Genomic DNA, 26,045 nt, shown 5'->3' on the forward strand with positions numbered 1-26,045 from the left:
ATAGCTCTGCACAAAATCATCAGACTGGAACAAAATTCGAACTTGATCTGGAACTTGTCATGATAAAACAATACACCAAATATCAAATCAATATCTTCAAGCAAGAAGAAAAAAAGTTTGGAAAACTGATTTGCCGGACTGACGGATGGACAGACAGACAGACAGACAGACGGAGTTCAACCTGAAGTCCCCTTCGACTTTGTCGGTAGGGGACTAAAACGACTTTGCCAACTGGGCAATTGAAAATCATTATTTAATTAGAAACAGACAACACCCTGGACAAAAATATAAAATGAAAGAACAAATAACAATAACAAAACTTAAACATTACATACCATGAAGAAAATATAAAACTAAGCCACACATACTCCACCTAAGAGTAAACACTTGTGTCACCTGTTGTGATGATCAAGTAAAAACCTGTCAATAAGTTATATCACAATCAATTTATAATGAAAAACATCATTAAAACAAGAAATTAAATTAAATTCAGCCATGAGACATCAATGTTTTATATTAACAGGCACTACAAAACCATGTTTGTCTACCTCATAAGCAGCATATGAATCGGAAAAAACCATTGCACATATTTTTGTTCCAAGATTTAAAGATCGCAACAAATACAAAATCACATGTTTTAACATGTTAAGGCTTGATGTATTTATATCCACTCATTGGCGTCCAATGATAGGTTTGTGCATACTGATTTAAAAAATATATGTTTTCTATATACTTTTGTCTAAAATAAGGTAGATAATTTGCTACTTCCGGTTTAGAAAATGTCACTTTCGGTCTTCTGTGATAGCTTTGTTCACAGATTCCAAAAATATATGGTTTTATATATTTTTGCCTGAAAAAAGGAGATAATTTGAAACTTCCGGTTTAGAAAATGTCACTTCCGGTCTCATATGATAGCTGTATATACACTGATTCTAAAAATATATGGTTTCTATATACTTTTGCCTATAATTAGGGAGATAATTAGCTACTTCTGGTTTATTGATGGTCACATCCTCTCTCAAATGATAGGTTTATATATACCTATAAAAAATATATGGTTTTTATGTATTTTTCCATGAAAAAAGTGCAAAAATGGTTACTTCCGGTTTATTCAAGGTCATATGTCACCCAACATTTTGCAAAAGACCCTATGGCTTTATAATGAACAAAGTTGAAGTAATAATCAATTAACCTTATATCAGAACATTTCAGGGGCAATAACTCCTATAAGATGTCATTAGATCGTTTCAGACCAAATGTATCATATCTTCATCACAGAAAAGCAAACATTTTGCACTAGTTCTTTTATATATACCTTTAAAAGTGTCAGAGAAAATGCAAAAGCAAGCAAAAATCACACCTTGACCTTTGACATTGACCTCATTTTCTAAGTTAGGACCCAAGGACATGAAATAAAAAGACTCTAGGTTTATACGGCTAATGATTTATGAGTTACAAAAACATAACGACAAATTTATTTGGTAAAGGTAGATAACTCCTATAAGATTTCACCGGATCGCCTCGATCCAAATAGCCAAAATTTTCTGAGGATGTAACGAACAATTTAGAAAATGAATTTTGTCGATATCTTTTTTTATTACGAAGGAGATATACACAAAAGATAAACAGTGAATGAGGAGATAACTCTTACAAAGAAAATTGTTTGGCTTTGCAGGGTGAAATTTAAAATCGCATAAACTGTACGATACAATATAAAAAATATCTAAGCGACATATTGCGAAACAAAAAAAACATTTGGCGGAAGAAAGAAAAAAAAAAGAATAAATATAAATCAATTGTTTTAAAAACAATTGTTAACGGTCTTTCCCATCCGAAACATGATTGATTAATTGATTTTTTTTTATTGATGATTGATTGATTGCTTGAATTGTTGGTTGGTTGACTGATATACTAATTAAACACATGGGATAGGGTCTCTTGGAACAAGCGAAAAAGAAACAAATGAAATCTTGGACCCCGTATTAAACAGATTGATTGATTAATTGATAGGTTGATTCATTGATTGGTTGGTAGGTTGGTAGGTTGGTTGGTTGGTTGGTTGACTGATGCATTAATTAAACACATCGGATAGGGTCTCTTGGAACATGCGAAAAAGAAACAAATGAGATCTCAGACCCCGTATTAAACATAAATGCATGATTGATTGATTGATTGATTGATTGATTGGTTGATTGATTGATTGATTAATTGGTTGGTTGGTTGGTTGGTTATATGACTAACTAAATAAACAATAAGGGATTGGGTCTCTTGGAGAAAAAGAAAGAAATAAGATCTTGGACCCCCCCATTAAACACATTGGACCGAGATAGGCATGATAGGTTGGTTGGTTGGTTGGTTGGCTGGCTGGCTTGATTAAACACATTGGACCTAGCCTCTAGGAACAAGCGAAAAAGGAATTGAGAGCCTAGTTCCCCTGTTTAAACACATGAGACCTAGCCTCTAAGAACAAGCGAAACAGGAATTGAGAGCCTAGTTCCCGTGTTTAAACACATGGGACCTAGCCTCTAAGAACAAGCGAAAAAGGAATTGAGAGCCTAGTTCCCCTGTTTAAACACATGGGACCTAGCCTCTAGGAACAAGCGAAACAGGAATTGAGAACCTAGTTCCCCTGTTTAAACACATGGGACCTAGCCTCTAGGAACAAGCGAAACAGGAATTGAGAGCCTAGTTCCCCTGTTTAAACACTTTGGACGTAGCCTCTAGGAACAAGCGAAAAAGAAATTGAGAGCCTAGTTCCCCTTTTCAAACAAATGGGACCTAGCCTGTAGGAACAAGCGAAAAGGGAAGTGAGACCCTAGTTCCCCTGTTTAAACACATTGGACCTAGTCTCTAGGAATAAGCGAAAAAAGAATTAAGAGCCTAGTTCCCCTGTTTAAACACTTGGGACGTAGCCTTTAGGAACAAGCGAAAAATGAATTGAGAGTTTTTTTATAAGGCTTTCCGGAATTTGTGTCTTATTTACTTATTGTGTGTGCATTTCATTCAATTTTGTATTTTAAAGGAAATCGGACCTGACCTGCATGGATCTTTTGTTTTTAATCTACGTGCACATTTTAATTCTTTTCGAAAAGGGGGAAAACCCCTATTTTATTTTAGATAGCACGCGCTGAAGATGGTGTGATTGTGACGTCACTAAGCTGATATGTCGTCAAGACCAGACCTGTGTATAAAGATTGTGCTAACGGATTTAATTTTCTTTCATCTACTGGTCATTGATGTCGGATCATGCATGCTTTTTTCGTACACATATTTACGTGAACACAGATTTGTTTTAATGCATGTTTAGAAATTTTATTGTAGGATTTCACTAATATTTACGAACTTTGGAGCAATTTCTACGTCATTGATTTTAATTTCTCTACCCAGGTCAGGCCGTCAAGCGAACCGCACGTGATTTATAGTAATAACGGGAATATATTTTCTTGATTCATTTTACAGGTAAACTATTGTCTAATTGCTGATCACGAGTCTTCATTCATTGCATGCACACAAAAATAATGCTGTTGTTATAGTACTTTAACAAAAGTTTATCGATTAATTTCAGAAAATACATGAATTGGAGCAGATTTTTGCAGGGATGGATTTCTATTTCAGGAAGAAGTTTGTTCATAAGAAGGATTAGCATTTTTACATGTACAGGACTGATGGCGATTTTCTAACTGAAAAAAAAAGTTGAAAAAAGGGGGGTGATGTAGTGGTAGACTGTGGTTGATAATGGAGATAAGATACATTTACAACAGCTGCAAATTTTGAAGTTTTAATTAGTAATTTGTTGATTTGACCATTTCCGGGGCATTGACCCTGAAATAAAAAGACGCGTACCATTTTGACAAAAATTTCCAGTAAGGACATTTTGGTTAAATTGTTTTGTCGATAACTATAACTCTTTCTCTGAAGAAACGATACGAACTTAATGTAAAAAATCACAACATGACTTTGAACTTTGACCTTGACCTAATTTTGTTTTTTTTTACCAAGGACCTCAAATCAAAAGACCCTAAGTCTCTATCACTTATGGTTTACCAGTTACAAATGCATATCACTTATATCAAATGCATAAAGGGAAATAACTCTCATATGGAGTCTCCGGATGGCTTCGGTCAAATTATAAGTCAGATTCTGAGAATATAACGAGGAAATTGGTGAAATAATTTTGTCGTAAACTTTTACGGTTAAGAAGGAGATGCGCACTAGGAAAACAGTGTTTGGGCAGATAACTCTTACAATAAAAAGTGTTCGGTTAAACAGGGTCAGTCTCAAAAGCGCAATAACTGTTCGATATCATATGATCCCTCTAAAAAGGGATATAATTGGCTACTTCCGGTTTAGAAAATGTCACTTCCGGTCTCAAATGATAGCCTTATTCACTGATTTCAAAAATATATAGTTTGTATATAATTATGCTTGTAATAAGGAAATAATTTGCTACCGGTTTTAAAAATGTCACTTCTGGTCTCAAATGATAGGTTTATGTATGCCAATTTAAAAAATATATGGTTTCTAGGTATTTTTTCATGAATAAGTGCAAACATGACTACTTCCGGTTCACTCAAGGTCACTTCCGGTTGATATTTTTCAAGGTCACATGTCACTTAACATTTTGTAAAAGACCTTATGGCTTTATCATGTACCAATCTGAAGAAATAATCAATTTATCTTCGATTAAAACATTTCAGGGGCAATAACTCCTATAAGACGTCACTTGATTGTTTTTGACCAAATGTATCAAATCTTCATCACAATATAACAAACATTTTGCACTAGTTCTTTTATAGCTGACGTTTAAAATATCGGAGAAAATGCAAAAACAAGCAAAAGACAAAATTGAGAACATGACCTTGACCTTTGACCTTGACCTCATTTTCTAAGTTAGTACCGAAGGACCTAAAATAAAAAGGCTATAGGTTTATACGGCTTACGGTTTATGAATTACAAAAACTTTTCGACAAATTTATTTGATAATGGTAGATAACTCCTATAAAATTTCACTGGATCGCTTCAATCCAAATCAGCCAAAAATTCCTTAGGATGTAACGAACAAATATGAAGAGGAATTTTGTCGTTAACGTTTTTGGTTACGGAGTAGATACAATAATAAGAAAACAGTGTTTGGGGAGATACCTCTTACAATTATTAGGCTTCGCCTCAACAAGATAAATTTTAAAAGCACAATAACTGTTCGATATAATATCCAAAATATCTAAACGACATCTTGCGAAACAACTTTATACCGTAGGAAAAGGGTTTGGCGGAATAAGAAAAAAAAATAATTAAAAACTTATTGTTCAGAGAACAATTGAAGGTCTTTCCACATCAATTTTCTAAATTATTGATGAGAAGCTACTTTCTGTTTACTCAAAGTTACTATTGCATAGATTTCTTCATGCTGATTCAATAAATATATGTTTCTTTATATTTTTGCCTGAAATAAGGGAGATAATTGTCAACTTTTGGTTTAAAAAATGTCACTTTCTGTCTCACATGATAGCTTCGTTCACATTGATTCCAAAAATGTATGGTTTCTATATACTTTTGCCTGTAATAAGGGAGATATTAGGTACTTTCAGTCTCAAATGATAGGTTTATGTATGCGTATCTAAAAAATATATAGTTTATAGGTACTTTTCCATGAAATAAGTGCAAAAAAGGCTACCTCCGGTTTACTCAAGGTAACCTCCGGTTGAAATTTTTCAAGGTTATATGTCAACCAACAGTTTGCAAAATACCCTATGACTTTATCATGTACCAAGTTGGAGTAATAATCAATTAACCTTAAATTTAATCATTTCAGGGACAATAACTTCTATAAGATGTCATTGAATTGTTTCCGACCAAATGTATCATATCTTAATCACAATCAGGCAAACATTTTGCACTTATTCTTTTATATATATCTTTAAATGTGACAGAGGAGATCATAAAACAAGGAAAAGTCAAAATTTAGAATATGACCTTGACCTTTGACCTTGACCTTAATTTCTTTTTTTTCGAACCAAGGACCCCAAATCAATACACCTTAGGTCTCTATCACTAACCATTCATGCTATACATTGATGTATCACTTATTTCAAATACAGAAGGGGAAATAACTCTCATATGGAGTTTTCGTATCGCTTCGGTAAAAATTCGACAAAACATCCGGGGGATAATACGAGCAATTTGGTAAAATAAATTTGTCGCTTTCTTTTACGGTTACGGAGGAAATGCACTCACAAACAGTCATTTTGGGGCCTTTTATAGCTGACTGTGCGGTATGGGCTTTGCTCATTGTTGAAGGCCGTACGGTGACCTATAGTTGTTAATTTCTGTGTCATTTGGTCTCTTTTGGACAGTTGTCTCATTGGCAATCATACCACATCTTCTTTTTTATATTCGGGGAGATAACTCATACAAAGAAAAGTATTCGGTTAAGCAGGGTCAGTTTCAAAGGCGCATACACTGTGCGATATCATATATCAAACAGCAGTTTAAAGATTGCAAGGTCTTATGAAGAGCAGCCATACATCTGTCTGAGCTAATTGTGACAATTATTGAAAATTTATAAGAATTCTAAGAATCTGATGGGAAACCACATTATACATCTGCTTTTACAGTTGACATTATATAGTTATGTCACATATACTAATTAATTTGTTTATTTTAAAGTTTGTGGTGGTTTTATTCTTTTGTATGCTGTTTGGTACTCTAGTTTAGCTTCTATTTAGAATGTATAACAATATTTGATACGGAACCATATAATTATTGTGCACATTGGCCTAATGGCAAGTCTTATTTCGAGAACTATCCATTATTCCGTCGAACCATGCATATCTTGAAAGAATGACAACCGATTAAAGAGACATTGAATTGATGTACTGAAATATATATGAAATATTTTGTGATATAAAAATAAGAAGATGTGGTATGATTGCCAATGATACAAGTCTCCACCGGAGACCAAATGACATAAAAGTTAACAACTATGGGTCACCGTACGGCCTTGAACAAAGAGCAAAACCCATATCGCAAAGTAAGCAACCGGACTTAGCATGATTTTCTCAACATTTCGAGCTTTTTGTTTTCTTTACACATTTGAGCTTAGTTATATAGGTAAATTTGATTCATGTAGCATATATTAACAACAATAGATTTGTATGACATATATACATACATAGACAATTCTAAATGACATAATATCTACGATGGAGATTGCCAATGTTGCCGTAGGAAGATGGAAATAGTGAATGAACTCGGTCAATTACGCTCGCTTTTCGTTATGACATGACTGAAAAATGATGAAAGTTCTTAAAACAGATTTTATTCCGTTTAGCAGTTTGCATGATAGTTGATTCATTAATATACCCAGTGAATAAAGTCCTAGTTTGTACAAGAACATACTCACATAAAGTAGCCATCAAAAATTCTACACAAGGAAAAACCAAAACATGATTACAAACACAAATAAACCCAAGACCGGACAAAAAGAAATAAATAAATGATAAAGAAGTTAACAAAACGACATTAAGGATACACCTCCACAATAAAAATGTCACAACGTGAACCAGTTAAACAGAATAACGAATAAATTTGTTCTATGACAGATGGGTTGCTATGAACCATATGAAAAATGTAAATACACTCAGGGCAATTGATAGCAATCCACAAACCATCATTCTACAACAAAAAGGTACATTCTGAAACTCCGGAAACGTTGTTATAACCTGGCCAAACCTACTTCACTGATGAAGGTAGAAAGCATAACTCGAAATAGTCTCGACGATTTGCAAACAAAACCTTTCCACTATCGTTTTCAATATAACGCCATTCACATCTTCAACATACAGTATCTGAACTTTCGTTTATATGCTCTTGCGTCTGTTTATTTCCCATTCATAATTAATAAATGGATGCATTCGGATTCGTTGTACAAAAACAGGTTAGCAACGGAGGGGCACAATTAGTTCCCATAGTGGTGTGAATTATTTGTCGGACATTCAACAACCAAAAATAACAAATATGTGGTAAATAAGACATGTTAGAAACTTAAGCATACTACTAAATTGTTAACCATCATGTTCACTGTAGGAAATTTTGTTCTTTACAACATACGTTGAAGCGTATTCTAGTACAACGTATGTGTGAACTTTGGTTTTATTTGTTTTTAAAGAGTTTCAATTTTGGTAACCTTCAATTTGTCATTATATATAGAATGCAGCTCAAAATATCAAGTATTGTAAAGTTTTCACTTCCATATTTCTGAATATCCGAAGGATTAACTTAGATATAGAAATATTATATAGTCACCTGAACTCCTCCCATCCACCATCCAGCAGCTACACTCATGCGTCAATGCTTAAGAGTCACGTCCGTTTGAAACGGGGAGCATTCATCAGTCAAATTTCCAATCCAGCATACCAGCTTACCAACTTAACAGAACTTACCTATTGATAATGTTCTTGTCCTTTTGTGCATGAAATGTTTTCCACTGGACGTTAAGCAAACATATCTTTTAGGTTTGGTTATTGCTACTCATGGAATACATTTCCTGGTAGCACAAATTTGTGGACAAATCCTTGTTTTTTGGCCCCTGATTCCTTAACAGTTAGGACAATAACCCCGAACATCAATCCATCCTTCCTTTTGTGGTATGGAAACTTGTGGTACAATGTCATAGAGATCCATAAACTTATTCTCAAGTTATTGTCTGGAAACCAAATGTTTTTCGGACGACGATGACGACAACACTGACAATGTCATAACATTATACGACCGCCAAAATTTTGCGGTCGTATAAAAAGGAGAAACATACCAAAGGGGCAATAAAATATGAAGTCCAAGATAGACTGAACTTACCATGGACAAACAAACAGCCATCAGTCCACAAAACACTAGAGAACAAACTTTAAGTTGAGGAACAAAAAACACACCAAAATATGGACATCAAATCAACTGATACATTCTTAATTTGCTGCGTTTGAAGTACTTTATTTGATTTACCTTGACACTGAAGACTTAGACCAAAAATGTGGAAATATCAAACTTCAAAATGATAATGCATGTATTTGGTTCGGATTAAGTAGTTCAATTTAAAACAAAAATTGTGTTTCCATATCATTTTCAATTGATGAATAAGATTTAAAATTTTATTTGAATATAAACATATAATAATCATTAACAAAATTTAATTAAATTCTGCTTATAAAGTATCAATATCTCTGTACCTGATTGAATAAAAATTCTGCTTATAAGGTATCAATATCTCTGTCCTTGATTTAATGAAATTCTGCTTAAAAAGTATCAATATCTCTGTACTCGATTGTCAAAGTATTACTTATAATGTAATATTTCATATGGTTTGATTTTTCTTGTTTCTCATTGGTTTATTTGGTCACGTGTTTCCCAATATATATTTTTATTTTCTCATCATTTTGCCATATTGACTAAATGTTACTATTTTTAAAATGATATTTAGTCCAAGTTACTAAAAATAGTTATATCGAGTAAAAATCATTTCCAAAAATAGTAACATTGGGTCAATATCATTTTCAAACTCACACTATTTACATATGTAATATATAAATTAAGGACTTTCACTCAGTCAATACGTTATATATGGACTTGTAAGATTAAATTTAACCTCATACTTCGTCCTCGGTCAATATAATCGGAACAGGTCCATATATTACGTATTGACCTCGTCAAAAGTCTATAATTGATAATTATCGCATCTTATCCATGCAGTTATCTCAAAAATTCATGCAAAATCTATTTCAGATATGATATATGCAAAACTATTTTTGCACAAGACAAATGAATTCTTAAGTAATAACAATCAACATAGTGAAACTTACATGAAAATAAAAAAAAAATTAAACAATGGTATATATAATAATACATACAAATTTTCAGAATCAATCAAAATAATCTTGCACATACAAAGAATTACATATTCTTCATATTAGACTAGGATCCATATCCCATTTCCTTAAATATTAGTCTTGGTTCTCATCTCAATGTAGCCCATTTACACTGTCAGGACATAAGGCAATCAATCAATCAATCAATCAATCAATCAATCAATCAATCAATAAAGATTTATATCTCGAATTGGCAACAATGATATTTGACAAACTTAAAAGGTAGCTTATATTTATAAATCCTGACATTTTCTACAAGATTCTCAAGAATTAGTCAAAGCAAACCTAATTCATTATGGCATGCTTATAGATGATAGAAAAAATGGCATATCATAATGTTTAACATAATGCCAATTTCTTGGATAATCAATTTTTTTCAATACAGGTAAATGAGAATGTGTTATTTTGGAAACTTTTAATTTGCCAGACCCTTCTTGGCAATAAAGTGGTATTTAAAAGGGTTGTACTGAAAACACTTATTTATATTCTAGGACTTAAAAGAAACTGACCTTATTTTGAGACAGAAAAATCACTTTTAATCTGTTATGTCAAAAGATTATAAGGGGGTGCAAAAAAAGTACATTCAAAAGATGAATATTTGATTTGTTGATCTTTGTCATCTTAAACCTTCTCCTTGTTTTTGAATACTATCAAAACGAATAATTCTTTTATTTTAGTAATTTCCATTTAAAATTCCATCAGCAGCAATCAACAGTATAAAATTTCTAGATTTATTAAGTTTCTGCATACTTTTAAATAAACCACACTAATAGAAATATATATTTTTTTATGTATAAACAAGTCTAAATTGAAAACAACGTTCAAACCTATGATTGCGTCGGATAAAAACTGCAAAACAATATTTCTTGGTAGAAGGGTCTAAATACAGCACAAACAACATTTTCTAAAAGACCAAAAAAGTGAAAAAGTATATTTTAACAAAACGCATTTGACTAGCAGGTCGAACAATGGATGTTCTTAAACCTTGATGACTCCCATTGGCGATTGCCAAATAAACGGATCACCAGATGTAACAAAATGGATCTTAACCATTAATTTAATACCAAACAGAAAACAATAAACTTGCGCAAAAGATGGTTTACAGCAAACAAAAGGTGCAAACATTAGTACACCATATCCGGATTTCGACTATTAATGTCTCTTCAGTGATGTTAGGAATCGAAACGGTATTTGAAAGGCCATATAATTTACCTCAATTTAGGATAGACTCTTAAATTTTGAAGAGTCGAAATAGGATGAACGGATCATATAAACCCGGAGGCAAATATAATACAAGCCCAAACGAAAAAATATAAACAAGTCTAAATTGAAAACAACGTTCAAACCTATGATTGCGTTGGATAAAAACCGCAATTTTTATACGTGTGCATGCAAAACAAATTTCTTCGTAGAGGGGTCTTAATACAGCACAAACAACATTTTCCAAAAGACCAAAAATGTGAAAAAGTATATTTTAACAAAACGCATTTCATATTTTTTATGTATGATATTTTTTTTAACACATAAAACCTCAAACCTAATGCAATGTGTTCATTATCTTTACCCTCAACTTATGGCAGTACATTCTTTTAACTTTATAAATTATGCATTGATGCCAGGCATTTGAAATGAAATTGCTACAAAAAAGCCTTGATAAAGACATTGCAAAGGCCCAAGCAATACAGACAATAAAACATTTATCTTTATGTAAAAAAATCATTAAAAAATTATCACAGTGATCATCAAATAATCATATTTTATTATAATACCGGTGTCTATTATTTTCAATAAATCTATATTGATAAGTCATCCAAATCTTTCCATAAAACCACAGGTTCTGGATGTTTTCTCTGCCTTAAATAGGAATCCATCTTTCCATCAAATAAACCAAAAATTCCACCTGTAACAGAATTTTTGTCAAAACCTTGACATGTTATCGTAGTAAATTAGAAAATAAAACCAAATAAAGTCATAACGGTTTATTTCTGCTATTCCTACATTTTAAAATCTGGTATGTCATTTGTAAGAAATCCATGTAGGAATAGAAGGAATGCTTGAATAAACAATGGATTAAATCAGATTAAAAACTTCTTGAGTTTTCATCAATGTCCAATTCGAAAATATTAATAGTAGAAAATGTTAAAAAAAAGTTCTAACAAATGCATGTTCATGTCTCATTTTTCAAACCTGTTGTGTTTATTTCCTGGTGTAATGAAACGTCTTTGTCATTGAGTGATTCCAATAAAAATAAATCAAAACGAATTTGTCCCTAAAAAATAGTTTGCTAACACAATTTAAGCACTACAATAAAAAATATTATACTTCACATGAAAGAAAAATTACTAGACAAATATGATAGGTTTAGATATGAGAATTTATCATTAAATCGTATGCATATAAAACAAGAATTTAAGTTCTACACAAAGCTTGTTACATGAACCATTAGAAAATTAACAAAATACTGAATATATCAGAATTTATCACAAAATCAGTCTATATAAAGTCATTGTGATCTGTGACTAATACATGAATTCGTCCTATCTATACTTATACCTTATACTTTTTTTGTAACATTTATCCCTGATTAAAGGCTATCTAATAAGATGAAGGTTCAGATTTTAAACTATAAGTGTGATATGTAGATTTAAATTTGAATTTTTCATTTCTGTATTAAGGATGTTCGCTACTCTGTTTCAAAATAACAAGCTTTTTAAAAGATTGTTATAAATTGATAGTATATAAATAAAGGAACTTAATAAGCAGAAAAAAATTACGGGTCCGTTTTCAAGATATAAGCCATTTAAAATTTGACGGGAAATAATTCTCTCTAGATTTTTCATACATTTAACATTGGTACCATTTTTCTTTCAAAAACTATGAAAAAATAACAAGGATTTTATAAGATTTTCAAATATGGCTTTTGAAACTATATGTAATAAGATTATGAAAGGAAAAGTAGGGGTTAGCGGGCAACATTTTTTAATGGCACTACATGGATAAAACCAGAGGATTTCGAAAATCTGGCAAAAATTCAAAAACAAGTGGAGCAAACTTCCTTAAGCCTTTTCTTCTTCGTTACTTTTCATATTTGAGATATTCGGAATATCCTTTTATATAAATTCAAAGTAAATTTCCTTATCTAATTTTCTATATCATATTTTTATCTTTATAATCATAATTCTTCATAAGTAAAAAAGGGTGTTTTTTCTTGCACTTATTCACCTGTACATCAGTTAAATCTAAATTGCTAAAACGACAAATTACCTTATAACAACAGCTATTGTACTTTGTTGGTAGGAATAGAAAGAGTATGTTTTATTTTCAAAATGTAGGAATAGCAGGACAGCATCATAACATTTACACTTCTAAATGAATCAATACAACTATAATTTATATAAAAATAGGAAACTTATAATTAAAATGGCAGTCTTTTATAATAACATAAAATTAAGTTTGATATTACAAATCGAGTCAACAATAATGTGAGGAATGTGAGAACTCTGATAGAATTCTAGAAAATTGTAGGGGTAAAATATCAACAGAAATGCCATATACTGGGTATTAGAAAAAAATCTCAACATAAAAAGTATCGAAGGACAATTAAATATAAGATAACGGTCATTATGTCTGATTATATTACAGCAGTGAAATATCAATGATATAAATGTACCATAATCAGTTTCAGAGGAATATATGCAGCACTAAAACCAGTGTCACAATAAAAATATATATGTCATAAAACTATATGTTTAAAAAAAAATGTATTATACTATACAAGAGAATGGAAGTGATTATATAATACTGATTTACCACAATATTTATTTTGGAAATGTCTCATTAACTGTATACCAAATCGGAGATATTTAAATCAAAAAAATATTAGGAAACTAAGGTTCGAACTCCCTCAGGCAAAGTTCATCTTAGATGGCTTTTGCAAATCTTTTAAGGTTCATTTTGGCCATGTAGCTCCTAACTTTTCTACATATTTTTACATAGTATTCAAGCATTTAGGTTTGAACGTTCTTGATGAAGGTAAATCTGGAAAGGCATTTTAGACACCCCAAATTTATAAAGAGTTATTTTCATATGCCACAGCGTAATACATATAGAATACTGGCATTTTAGTTTTTGATACTGACTTTATCAGCAAGAATATCAAGCGAGCCCATAAGGGCGAGCTGATATTCGTTGTGGGCGAGCTGATATTCGTGCTAATGAAGTGAGTATCAAAATATAAAATGCCAGCATTCTTTTTATTGACAATTTGCCTAAAAATATGGTTTTTTTTTTGGATGAGACTATGACATAAAACGAAATAGTTAGTAAAAGTAAAGCTATTTACGCATACAAAATGTTTAGATAGCGGTTTCGTTTATATGAATGAATTCGCGTGTATTTCATTGATAAATTGACGCGGATGGACATAAACATGTGACGTTGCTGCACTGATACATGACGTCATTGCCGAATATTTTAGAGTATCAAGTCCATGATCTAATAAAATATTAACAGTAGGATCAAAGAGAAAATGTACAAATTTCCAATAAAGTTAAATAAGAGGCTGAAGATCTAATGTAATAACGAATACACTAACAATCAACTTCTATCATATAGCCTTATAAATGTATATATTTTCTATACATAACCACATGATAAATTTTATTAATTTCAAAAATATGTCAGTTCAAATATGCCAGTCAGGAAGTTGTCCTCTGTAATATCTAAATGTTTGTTATTATTTGTGGAAATTGGTGTCATGTATTTACCTGTATGTATAAATAAAATTCTGTTTCCTTGGAACCTATCTGGATTTGATGTTAGTTCTTGCACTAGCCCATTTGCTGCTTTACCAGTATAACAAGGATCTAATATAATTCCAGTATTTTCACTCACTGACTGAATAAATTCTGAAAAAGACAATTTTACTATAAAATAAATGACCAGAGAAACAGAGGCTGTTTTGGCAAGGACTTGCAATGAAAATCACATTTCATGGTTTGTAAAAAATCATATTCTGAGGCTATCTGTAATTCATCTATTTTTTCCAGATCAATGATTAAATTTAAATACAAGTAGGACCTTGCATTTTTCATAATAAATATAACAAGTAAACCTTTGCTGAATTCTCCAAATTTTGAAAATGCAAAAGCAAAACAAACTCACAAAATCAGGCCACACTTAAAAATATTTTGGTTTGCCCAAACGCTACCCAGAGGTAGAGACAGTGGGTAGGTAGGTAGGCATTTTCTTTTTTTTCGGCAAAGAGAAATTGAAGTGTCAGATGTTTTTTAGTCTTCATGCCTATCTGATTAAAAAAAATATTTCACATCAGGACAATAAAAGATTTTGAGTAGGCAGGTATTTTCTGGGTAGGTAGGGTTAGGGCAAACACACATATTCTTTTTTATGGCCTCATAAACAAAACAAAATTAGTAGGTGGGTTTTCAATGGAAGGAGAGAGCCAAGAAAAACGATGTTTTACTCGCTACAAAACCATTTACCCCAAATTAAACAGATAACAGACAAGGAAATCCACAATTGATAATATATCGCTTGGTGGTAAGTGGTGAATATTGGCCCTGAGTTTCAGTATTACAATCTAAATTATAAACTTAAAATTTCATAAGACACAAAAAGAAATAAAAAAAAAGAAATAAAGAACTGTATCATTTTAGAAAGAAAGCAAAGAATAATAATACAAGTTGAATTTAAAGGAATCTCTTATGGGCATGGTAAAACTTCACCTCTACATCTTTACTCTGCCCTGTACGTCGTTCACTGTATAAATGAAATGAAAGTAAAATCATAGACATTTGTAAGCTCTAACTGCATACTGGAGTAAGAAACCATACAACGATACGTGTACATAATTTCTGATAACAGATTATTGACAAGTTGCAGTTACATTGACTTTTTGTCTTAGTTCACTATTCATGTTAAAAAGTTAAGCTATTCACCATTATTCTTAGCAATAAGAAGAATTTTTAAATGGTACATATCCTTTGATATTTTGTTTGTATAACAAAACTATTCTAATCTTTAAAAAAAAGAAGATTAAAAGGATAATCCCCCCCCCCCCCAGAACAAAAAAATTCTTAATTCCCCCTCCCCAAAACATTAGTAAAGTTGCCTTTTTAATTCCTAACTATAAAGTTTAACATGAAATGAAACGGTTAAATTTGGTTCTTTGTTTTAATTATGAAAAAAGAATTCTCATTACTGCAATAAGCATCGATATGGTTTGACACGAATCAAAATTTGGGATGTATGAATACAAAAACTTGAGTATGTTTCCAAATATTAGAAATGTGTTCAAAAAGAGTTAGCTTCAGTGCACAGTTTTAAGACTGTTGATTTTCTTCCTTATGCAATATAAACAAATGTTTTGCACTTTTTATCAGTATATTTCAATCTACTTTTTGATATAAACAAAAGGAGGGATTTATCTAAGTAAAACAAGAGTTTTAAACTTAAGTTTCTCTCTTTATACTATTGAAATGTGCTATAAATAGATATAGCTTCTATAAAAATTTCAGTACTTGATTGCACTGAAAATAAGTGTTTCGCACTTTTTATCAGTAAATTTCAATCTCCTTTTTAAATATGAACAAAAGGAGGGATTTATCTTAGAACAAGAGTTTTAAATTTCCTTTCAACAGAACATTTTCTCTATACTTTCTTAATGTTTCACAAATTGAGAAAAACTCAAGAGTTTAAAAGTTTCAGTACTGTTGATTTTACTTCCTTATGTACTGTTAACTATCCATCTTTTTTTAATATGAATTATAGAACATGCAAGAATTGTAAATTTTCTTCTAAACAGGACACTGTTCTCTATACTTTTGAAATAATGTTGTCTATAGCCATCACGGATGACAGATAGGAAAATTAATCAAACAAAATTATATTGGTTCATGTTCATCTTCAAAAAATCTCAGAGAAGTTGAGCATACCTGGTGAAGGAACACATATCCTTAGTATTGTGCACAGTGAAATTGGAACATCGAAGGTTTATATTAAGAATTATATATCCCTACTACAAAGTAATATAATAGGTGACTATTCTTATCTAACTAAACTTAATTCTAGCTTAAAAATATAATGCAAATGACAATTTAATCAGCACAAAAGCAGGTTACTGAACTGGTTTCAATTTGTTCTATTTTATTTAGGTACAAAGGCATTTGACACTAAAAATATGACTACAAACTACAAATATGTCTTACAGTTTAAATATAAATTTTACCAACAAACCTTGTTCTTCAGGAGTAGATAAGCCATACCCACGTCCTTTATAACCATCAACAATATCTATTATGTCATCAGCACAAACCGAATCACCAAGTCCGACTTCTTTTATTGAGTCGTTGATGTGTTCCATAAATGATTGCTTGTTATCACCAATAGCTATTGCATGGATTCTGTATTTAAAATAAGTTTTGGTAACTAAAGATGTATATATATATAGATAATAAGTAGAAACTTGATTTTTGTATTTTAATATATGTATATTTATATTCATCCTTATTGTTGAAGAAACACTATGATTATCCTTCGAAATTTAATGTAAAGGCTTGATAAAGAGTTTATTGTTGAAAAGAGTATTTTACCATAGGATGTCTACACTTAATGTAACCAAGAAAATTATCTCGCTGATGTAAACCGTGCATCTCCTAAGATAATCCAAAATTGTGTTTAGTGTACGTGTATCCTTGTTTAGTTTTTTAACGTTAAATAGTTTTAAGCCATAATTAAATAAAAGAACCAGTGCTAATAAAACTATTTATTAAAATATAATTCTAAGACTAAAAAGAAATCAGCTGCATACACATAATAAACAATAAAGAGTTATCCCCCTTTTGACATACAAATGAAAATTAATATACACAAAACTTGGGGGATAAGATAAAAATTGTGAATAAAAGTATACAATTTTATCGAAAAGTCCAAATACAGATGCATATCAGCTGTAGTCCCAAGTTAATTTCTCCTTTTATTGCTAGTACAAATAAATTATGACACTTGAATTGATGAAACAAGCTGATTTTGAGCTTGTTTAATTACTCGGACTGGTGTGGATATACCGAGTATAACAATCAGATGACCACCTGCCTAATTTTTTTATTAAGTGGTCCTCAAGTCGAACTTCTTGTGCAGTTGTGGCTGCTCCAATTCTGAAAGAATGACCATTATATTTTTTGCTTTGTAGACCTAAGCTGTCTTTGATAATTTTAACATGTTTGATAATGAAGTTTTTACTTAAAGGATTGCCATCATCAGAGACAAAGAGAGCATCGGATGTAATATTTGGTGTTTTTTTTCGTAAAGACAAGTAGCTTTTTTAAGCGATATAAAGACAAATAATGTGACCACTTTTGTAAAAGGGTATAGTATCACCTTGTCTAAACTGATCTATTTTAGATTTTTTTCAGATGAAACAAAATATGTTCTTCAAACATCTCTACATCACTAACGCACAAATGTGTTTCTGATTCAAAATGGCTAAGAACTGTAAACTCTCCACATCGCAAAAATGCAAAAAAGGCTACAACACGTGCTGCCTCTAACATAACATTGTTAAAAAGGCTGAAAATATTGCTTCTTAATGACATTACAATTTTTTACAATATAGACATAGTAATTGGCAATCTAGATCTTTTAACACAAACTTTCTGCTTCTTTTTTAAACCATTTAAAATAGTTTGCAGGCATAATAAAGGCTTTCCATATTGTTCTCAAGGGCTAAAACCTGCGTATTATAGGTTAAAATACCTTATACCACACAAATAAAGCTTAATAGTTCTGTGTTTTAAACTTTTATGTTCATCACAAAAGGCAACAAATAGCATTAACAACTTTTCTGAAACCAGCAGCATTTCATTTGTAGTCCAAAAGGTTCCTTGCAATAAGGAAAACTTTTTATAGATCATAACCTATTGTATAATGCGATTTTGTACTATCGGCTAATGCATATTTCCATAAAGTATAAAGTAATGAGCTGTCAAAAGAATGTCTGAAAGCTGTGGGCAAGGAGTGTCTGTTACTTCAGCTAATGGTGATAACAGTCTGAACTTGCTCATCTGAAAACGAGATAAGGCATCAGCAATAACATTAGATTTCCCTGGTAAATGTTCACACAGAAAAGATATTAGTTGCTGCACACATAGTAAGTTTTCTTATAAGTTTTATAATGTTTGTTTCCTTTGATCTGCCTTTTGCAATAATGTGAACCGTTGCTAAATTGTCACAATAAAACAGGATCCTTTTACCACACCACTCCTTATCCCATAGAACAGTCGCGACCACTATAGGTTAAAGTTCCAAAAAGGCCATTGAGACAGCAAAGTCTGACATGCATGGTAAATTTTCAGGCCAACGGTCACAAAACCATTTATGCTGATAATATCCACCAAATCCCATAGATGAGGAGGAATCTGTATAAAGCATCACATCTGTATAAAGCATCATATCTGCGACTTTAGTTAAAGTCTTTTCATAAAATAAATTGATGCCATTCCAATTTTGAAAACAATTTAACCACGTATTTCATCAGCTTTGTACTCCTTGTTCAAATGGACATGATGAAAACTCTCTTTAACAGATGACATTAACCTGTACAAATAACTAACAAAAGAGCGTCCTGTAAGAATTACTCTAGTTGCAAAATTTAATGTCCTAACAACTTTTCGAGTTCTTTTCTAGTGCATGACTTTTTACTGAAAATTAAACTTATAAAGTCTGTAATCCTTATCAGTTTATATTTATTATCTTGAGGCAATCTAGCTTGCATATTGACAGTATCTAATACAATGCCTTAATATTCTAATTCACAAGTAGGACCAACTGACTTTTTCTTAGATAGAGGAATATTCAATTTGTTAAAAATTAAAGAAAGTAAAGCCATTGTTCTTTCTCCACAATCAGTTGGCCTATCAATTGTTAAAAAATCGTCTAAAAGGTAAAAAATTACATTAATGTTATCCAGCTATCCAACAAATACTACTTGACAACATATCTAATAACTTGGGACTCGATGCACAACCAAAAGGAAGTATGACATAGTGATAATAAAAATTGTCCCTTTTAAAACAAAATAAATGCCATTGTGTAGGTGATATAGGCAATTGTTTGAACGCGTCGGAAACATAGACTGTTTAAACCATATTCTTGAATTACCGTACTGCAATTCCATCATCAATTTTAATGTAACTAAGTGAACATAAATCTTTGCTTATCATATTGTTAACACTTTCATGATCACAGCTATTGTGTGGCGAGGAAAGATCCAAGATGAGTCTTTTCTTAAAAAAGTATTTATGTACTGCAACACCGATAGGGCTAACTCTATAAACAGGGAAAGGGGGGTGTAAAAAAGTTCCCTGAATAAATCCTTTTTCTAATTCGTTGTTAACTAGAGTTGTGACTGAATCTGGATCTCTCCTGGCTGACAATGCATTTTTACTTTCAAAACTTGAAATATTAATATCAGACACTAACATATCAATACCATATCTTATACTATTACAATGTAAATTGACAAAAATTCTATCAGGGTGATTTCTTAATTCAAATTCTAACTGAACACACTTAATAGATTAAGAAGCTGTATTGCCATGGTTGTGTTAGTCATTTCTTTCACCATTTTACTACCGCTAACTTTGTTTTGATTATTAGGTTGTTGACCTCCTTTGTAGCTTTGACAAGTAACTTTGCCATGAGTTTTACTCTTACAAATTTTACAAGCAAGTTCATATTTACAATAAGATTTAGTGCAACCTTTAAACCAATTAAAATTGTAACACAAAGGTAAACCATCTACATAATTTCAATAGTGAGAAAATCCAATAAAATTATACTTTATGAATAAATCATGACTACATATGCATAGCTTATAAATCTGAAAGCATCAATGACGTATCTCTAATTCTAAGTTGAAAACGAGGCTAACATGATAAAAGAGACACAATAGGGAAAACCCCATTACTACTTTAAATGAACAATCCTTTATATCAACATCAATTATCATAATAATTGTTAACTGACGGAATTTAAAAACGCAACACACATTTTGGTGATTTTTTTTACCAAATCATGATTGATCTTCATACAACTACTACTCATGCTTACCACACTTCTTTCTGTTAAGAAAAATTCAATACCTGACTTAGCTGAGGTTATTGAACATACCAGATTATTGAAGTCGCACGAATTTCTTAAAGCGAAATTTGAAACCCATAAATGATTGTTTTTTAAGTTTTTTCTTTGTGAAACAATTCTTTTAATCCATACCCACACTTAAATCAGTAAAAAAATGATGCATCTCCATATTGCCGAGACTAAGCAATGAAAATCTGAATCTGGCCATAAGAATATTGCAGGCAGGAATATGTGAACGTGCTGTTGCCAGACAATATCACGTCAGAAAGTCGTCTAACTGTCCTTACAACAACGGTACAGGCAGACAGGATTGTTGATGATCATCCATGACCAGATCAATATGTAGTGTCAAGGCCACGTCAATATAATTTGATTACGCAACGTCATTTACGAAATATGTTTACGGCCACAACGTCAACAGCTAATGAAGTCGCTGAATGCCATGGCAGACAGATTAAATCCATAAATGTTTCCCCTATACTGAAATGCCAAAGAATCGACTGCAGAAAAACATTTAGGGCATAAGGTTTTAACCGCAATATTGCCAAAACACACTGTAATGGGTGGGACAGAGGCAAAATCAGAAGGTACAAAACAGAACTCAAAACATGCCCAACAGAATTGGTTGACCTTTCTGACAATCATTTTGGCGTTGGTTACGGGTAGTCGTTGCCTTCGACGATGACACGTACATTGATAAGAGGAAAACCAGGGTTTCAGTACATACCACATGATGTGAATAGTAAAAATGATGTAATCAATTCAACTTTCGAACTGGAAACTTATTTTAGAAAATGAAGTAATGAATAAATTGTATATTTATACATTTATTTTACAAAAATTGAATGTTTGAAAATGGGAATTAAAAAGAATAATCGAGTTTTCCGTTTTTCAAGTCTGTCAGTATATATTTCAGGGTCTTTATACAGCAAGGTAAATAAAAATAATTTCATTCACCTACATGTCAAATTCATTATGACATGATTACTTATCTGGTAGCTTTTTAATACTTGAAAGTGAAAAATATTTACGAGAAACTAATACTATTTGCTCCTGACTTCTACTTTTTTTCCTTTTTTGATAGCTAGTTTTTTTATTTTTCATGCTCGTAATGCTGGAATGATGGAAATCTAAAGCTTAACTATCTTGAGTGGAGAAATATCTTGACCCACTTGCAACAGCAGGAGAGTCTATATATAAAAGCAGAAACAGGGATGATTTTCTTTAAATTAAAACCTATAAATATAAACCTGAGTTAATCCTAAGTTCACAAATATTTTTAGATTTATCAGAGCATTACATTTATTTCAAAGATCACTTTCCCACTAGAAAAATTTGATATTCCTAAACTTAATATGCAATTCTGACTTTCTTTAACCCTATGAATATTTGGCTTTGAGCGTTCCTGATGAAGGTAAATCCAGAAAAGCGCTTCGGACGCATGACATAATATAACGTGTTGTTTCCATTTTTTACAGCATTGGGTCGATACCTCTGCTGGTGGACTATCAGTCCCCGAGGGTATCATCAGCTCAGTAGTCAGTACTTCGATACTGACATGATTTATAACAAACCTTTCTAAAATTGTCCATTTATAAATTTTGAAATTATAAAGAAACTAAGGTTTCAACTCCCTCAGGCAAAGTTGGCATTAGATGGATTTGTCTATCTTATAGGTTCTTTTTTGTCATATAACTCTTCAATTGTTTCGGATCTTATAAATCCTTGGCTTTCAAATAATTGGCTTTGAGTATTCCTGATGAAAGTAAATCCAGAAAAGCGCTTCGGACGCATGAAATAATATAACGTGTTGTTTCCATATTTTACAGCACTGGGTCGATACCTCTGCTGGTGGACTATCAGTACCCGAGGGTATCATCAGCTCAGTAGTCAGTACTTCGGTACTGACATGATTTATAACAAACCTTTCTAAAATTGTCCATTGATAAATTTTGAAATTATAAAGAAACTAAGGTTTCAACTCTCTCAGGCAAAGTTGGCCTTAGATGGATTTGGCTATTTTTTAAGTTCTTTTTGGTCATATAACTCTTCAATTGTTTCGGTTCTTATAAATCCCTGGCTTTCAAATTTTGGCTTTGAGCGTTCCTGATGAATGTAAATCCAGAAAAGCGCTTCGGACGCATGAAATAATATAACGTGTTGTTTCCATTTTTTTGTCAGACAGCTTTAAGTATACAAATAATATTGATTTTAATGTAGTATGTTCTTTCTCTTTGAAAACTATAAATGTTTGTTTTAACTGTTATGAGTTTCAAGAACTTGATAGCATAGATAAGCTCGGAATGTCATTTGTTTAAATAATACAGAAAATGGATATCTAATATCACATTAGTAGTTTTGAATTTTTATCAGTTGAGCTGACCTTCTAACAGAAGATTCTAAAAGTTTCATATTTCTCTACAAAAATACACAAGAAAAAACGAATTTTTAGGTTCCACAGTAATTTCAACTTTTCTGATGCAGAAGGCAGAACCTATCCTCAATATGTTAAAATTTAATTGGTTAAAGCAGATAAATATACCAGTACCTGAGTTTTGATTGGTTTAGATAGTTAGCTATACAAAGTCCAGCCGCTGTTCCACCACTTCCACAGGTAACCACAATATCATCAAACTCTTCTAAAATTCCCTAAATAATTGTCAATGGTATCAATAGGACAGAGTTCTTATTTATTTGGCAATTTATTTTCACAAAATAAAAATCAAATACAAACCCGGCTTGCACATTAATTTCTAAAAATGGGAGTATTTAAAATGCAGATTGAAAGTTTTACATGGCCCATAATTTCAAAAAAGAAAACTGAAAGACCATACCATTAATAATGTTAAAGGAATTAACCTGGACTCTGCCATTAAAGGAGATATGTATGTTTTTATTCTTTCATCCTTTGGTCTTCAACTGATAATTGTCTCTCATTGTTGAAGGCCATACAGTGACCTATAGTTATAACATCCAAATTATTTGGTCTCTGTGGAAAGTTGTCTCATAGGCAATCATACCACATTCCTTATTTATATTAGTAGTAATACCACTCACATATGTTCTTATAATTATACAGCTTTTCATAAACTAGAAAACTTTAAAGGACCAAACTATATCAAAAAGATAATTATTGGTACATGTAAAAGATTGATACTGTATAAAATAAACAATATTCTTGTGTCATATGTTAATGCCTAACCAATTTTTGGCAGAAATACTGAACATATATTAGATATTTTAATACCTGAGAAATCATTTCTTGGAATGCTGCTATATAACCATATAATCCAACAACATTAGCTCCAGCAATCGGTAACAAATAAGAATCTTCTCCTGTTTCCTTCCTATAAAAGATATAACTGTCAATGGGAGATAACTCCAAACGTAATTTACAAAGTAATTTTACTGTTATTTTTCTGTTTAACATATATACTAATTCAATATCAATAACAATAGTCTGTTTGTACAAATGTTTGTAAAGATAAACTTCTGATGATGAATTTCCCCGTTTTTTAATTTCATTTGCCCCAGGTTTTAGGAGTTGTTCAATACCACAGAGTCTTTATGATAGGGACAATTAAATCAATAATAGATTAAGGTATCTTGAGTGTCTAAATGTTGGACAATAGATTTTGACTTAAACTTCAGTAAAAGACTTCTGGGACAATGTACTCACTGGGGGTAACAATTTAGTTAAAATACAGAGAAAAATAAACAAAATTACAGTTATTTTACATAATGTATATTGGGGAAAATTAATTTTTCCATATTGAGGAAACATTATACGATAGAATTTCTTTTCATAAATACTTCCAACATATCCAATAAAAATAGGGGGTCATGGGCCTTGTTTTGTCGATAAATCAAAAAAACACAAATTGTCCAATCAATTTCAATACAATTATCAGCCCTTGATTTTAAAAGGATTTTTTATGAAATTTTAAATACACATGTCGACACTTAATATTTTGATAGTTTAATCTTTAATTTTCAAGTTTTAGATGTTTCTGTTGTATACTGAATGATACTTGGTAAATATTTTTAAACGTAAAAAGTATTTTTGCAATATGCCCAGACGGGATGCTCAGAAAAAAACACCCGATCTACTTTAATTAAAAAAAGGATAACTGACAGTTATATCGTAACATATTTAATTAAAAAAATGAAAACATTACGTTTAAAACTTCATGTGTACGAAGCGTTTTTCTGGATTTAACTTCTTTAGGAACACTCAAAGCCGAATATTTGAAAGCCAAAACCATTGAAGAGCTAAATAACCAAAAAGGACCTAAAAATATCCAAATCCATCTAGGGTCAACTTTGCCTGAGGAAGTTGAAATCTTAGTTTCTTTGATATTTTCTATTTATAAATGGACAATTTTAAATTGATAATGCTACTTGAAAAAGTCTTAGCAAATTATACTACTGACAAAAGTATAAGGTTAACATAAATTTGACTGTGCAACTGATTAAAATGGATCTCCGTAAAGATTTCTATTTGGAAATAACTGTTGGGTTGTGTTGCAGAAGTTTACTGATTGTAACCTAGATATACAATCAACACAGAATCATGGATATTGAGCACTGTAAAAATGTGTATACGTGAGATAATAGAGCGGTGGTTTTTTTTTAATCATCAATGTGTTTCTATTTGTAAACTAAGTTTTGTCATAACAGTTGTTAAATGGTTTGGTGTATTAACAGATTCTTTCACAATCTGTTAATACTACCTTCCTACATTTGCTAACTTTTTCTTCTATCACATTTTCTCCTTCACATTTGACTTGTGCAGTGCGATTGCCAAATTTCTTACGTAAAGGTGTCATATTAAAGTCACTACATACAGAAAAAATCATAGAATTAGAGAAACAAGAGTAAGGGAAGAACATTATTCAATAGCAGAACATAACCTGAAGATTTGGATAAAATAAAAGATTTTTCGGTTCACAGAACGTATATGACCATATG

The 26,045-nt window shown here is 31.4% G+C and overlaps 2 protein-coding genes across 2 annotated transcripts in view; both read right to left on the reverse strand.

Annotated features, from left to right (window-relative positions):
- Positions 1-26,045, reverse strand: part of LOC127738537 (uncharacterized) — a 136,463-nt gene that overhangs the window by 14,378 nt on the left and 96,040 nt on the right. The gene's annotated exons all lie outside the window — the stretch shown is intronic.
- On the reverse strand, positions 11,711-17,298 carry LOC127737081 (uncharacterized). The gene is made up of 3 exons (XM_052247613.1): positions 17,172-17,298; positions 14,684-14,824; positions 11,711-11,817 (listed from the first exon to the last, which is right to left on the reverse strand). Exons 1-3 carry the CDS (start codon positions 17,296-17,298, stop codon positions 11,711-11,713), a joined length of 375 nt encoding a protein of 124 aa, XP_052103573.1.

Source organism: Mytilus californianus, unplaced genomic scaffold (assembly GCF_021869535.1).
Source record: "Mytilus californianus isolate M0D057914Y unplaced genomic scaffold, xbMytCali1.0.p SCAF_4, whole genome shotgun sequence".
Classification (NCBI taxonomy): Eukaryota; Metazoa; Mollusca; class Bivalvia; order Mytilida; family Mytilidae; genus Mytilus; species Mytilus californianus.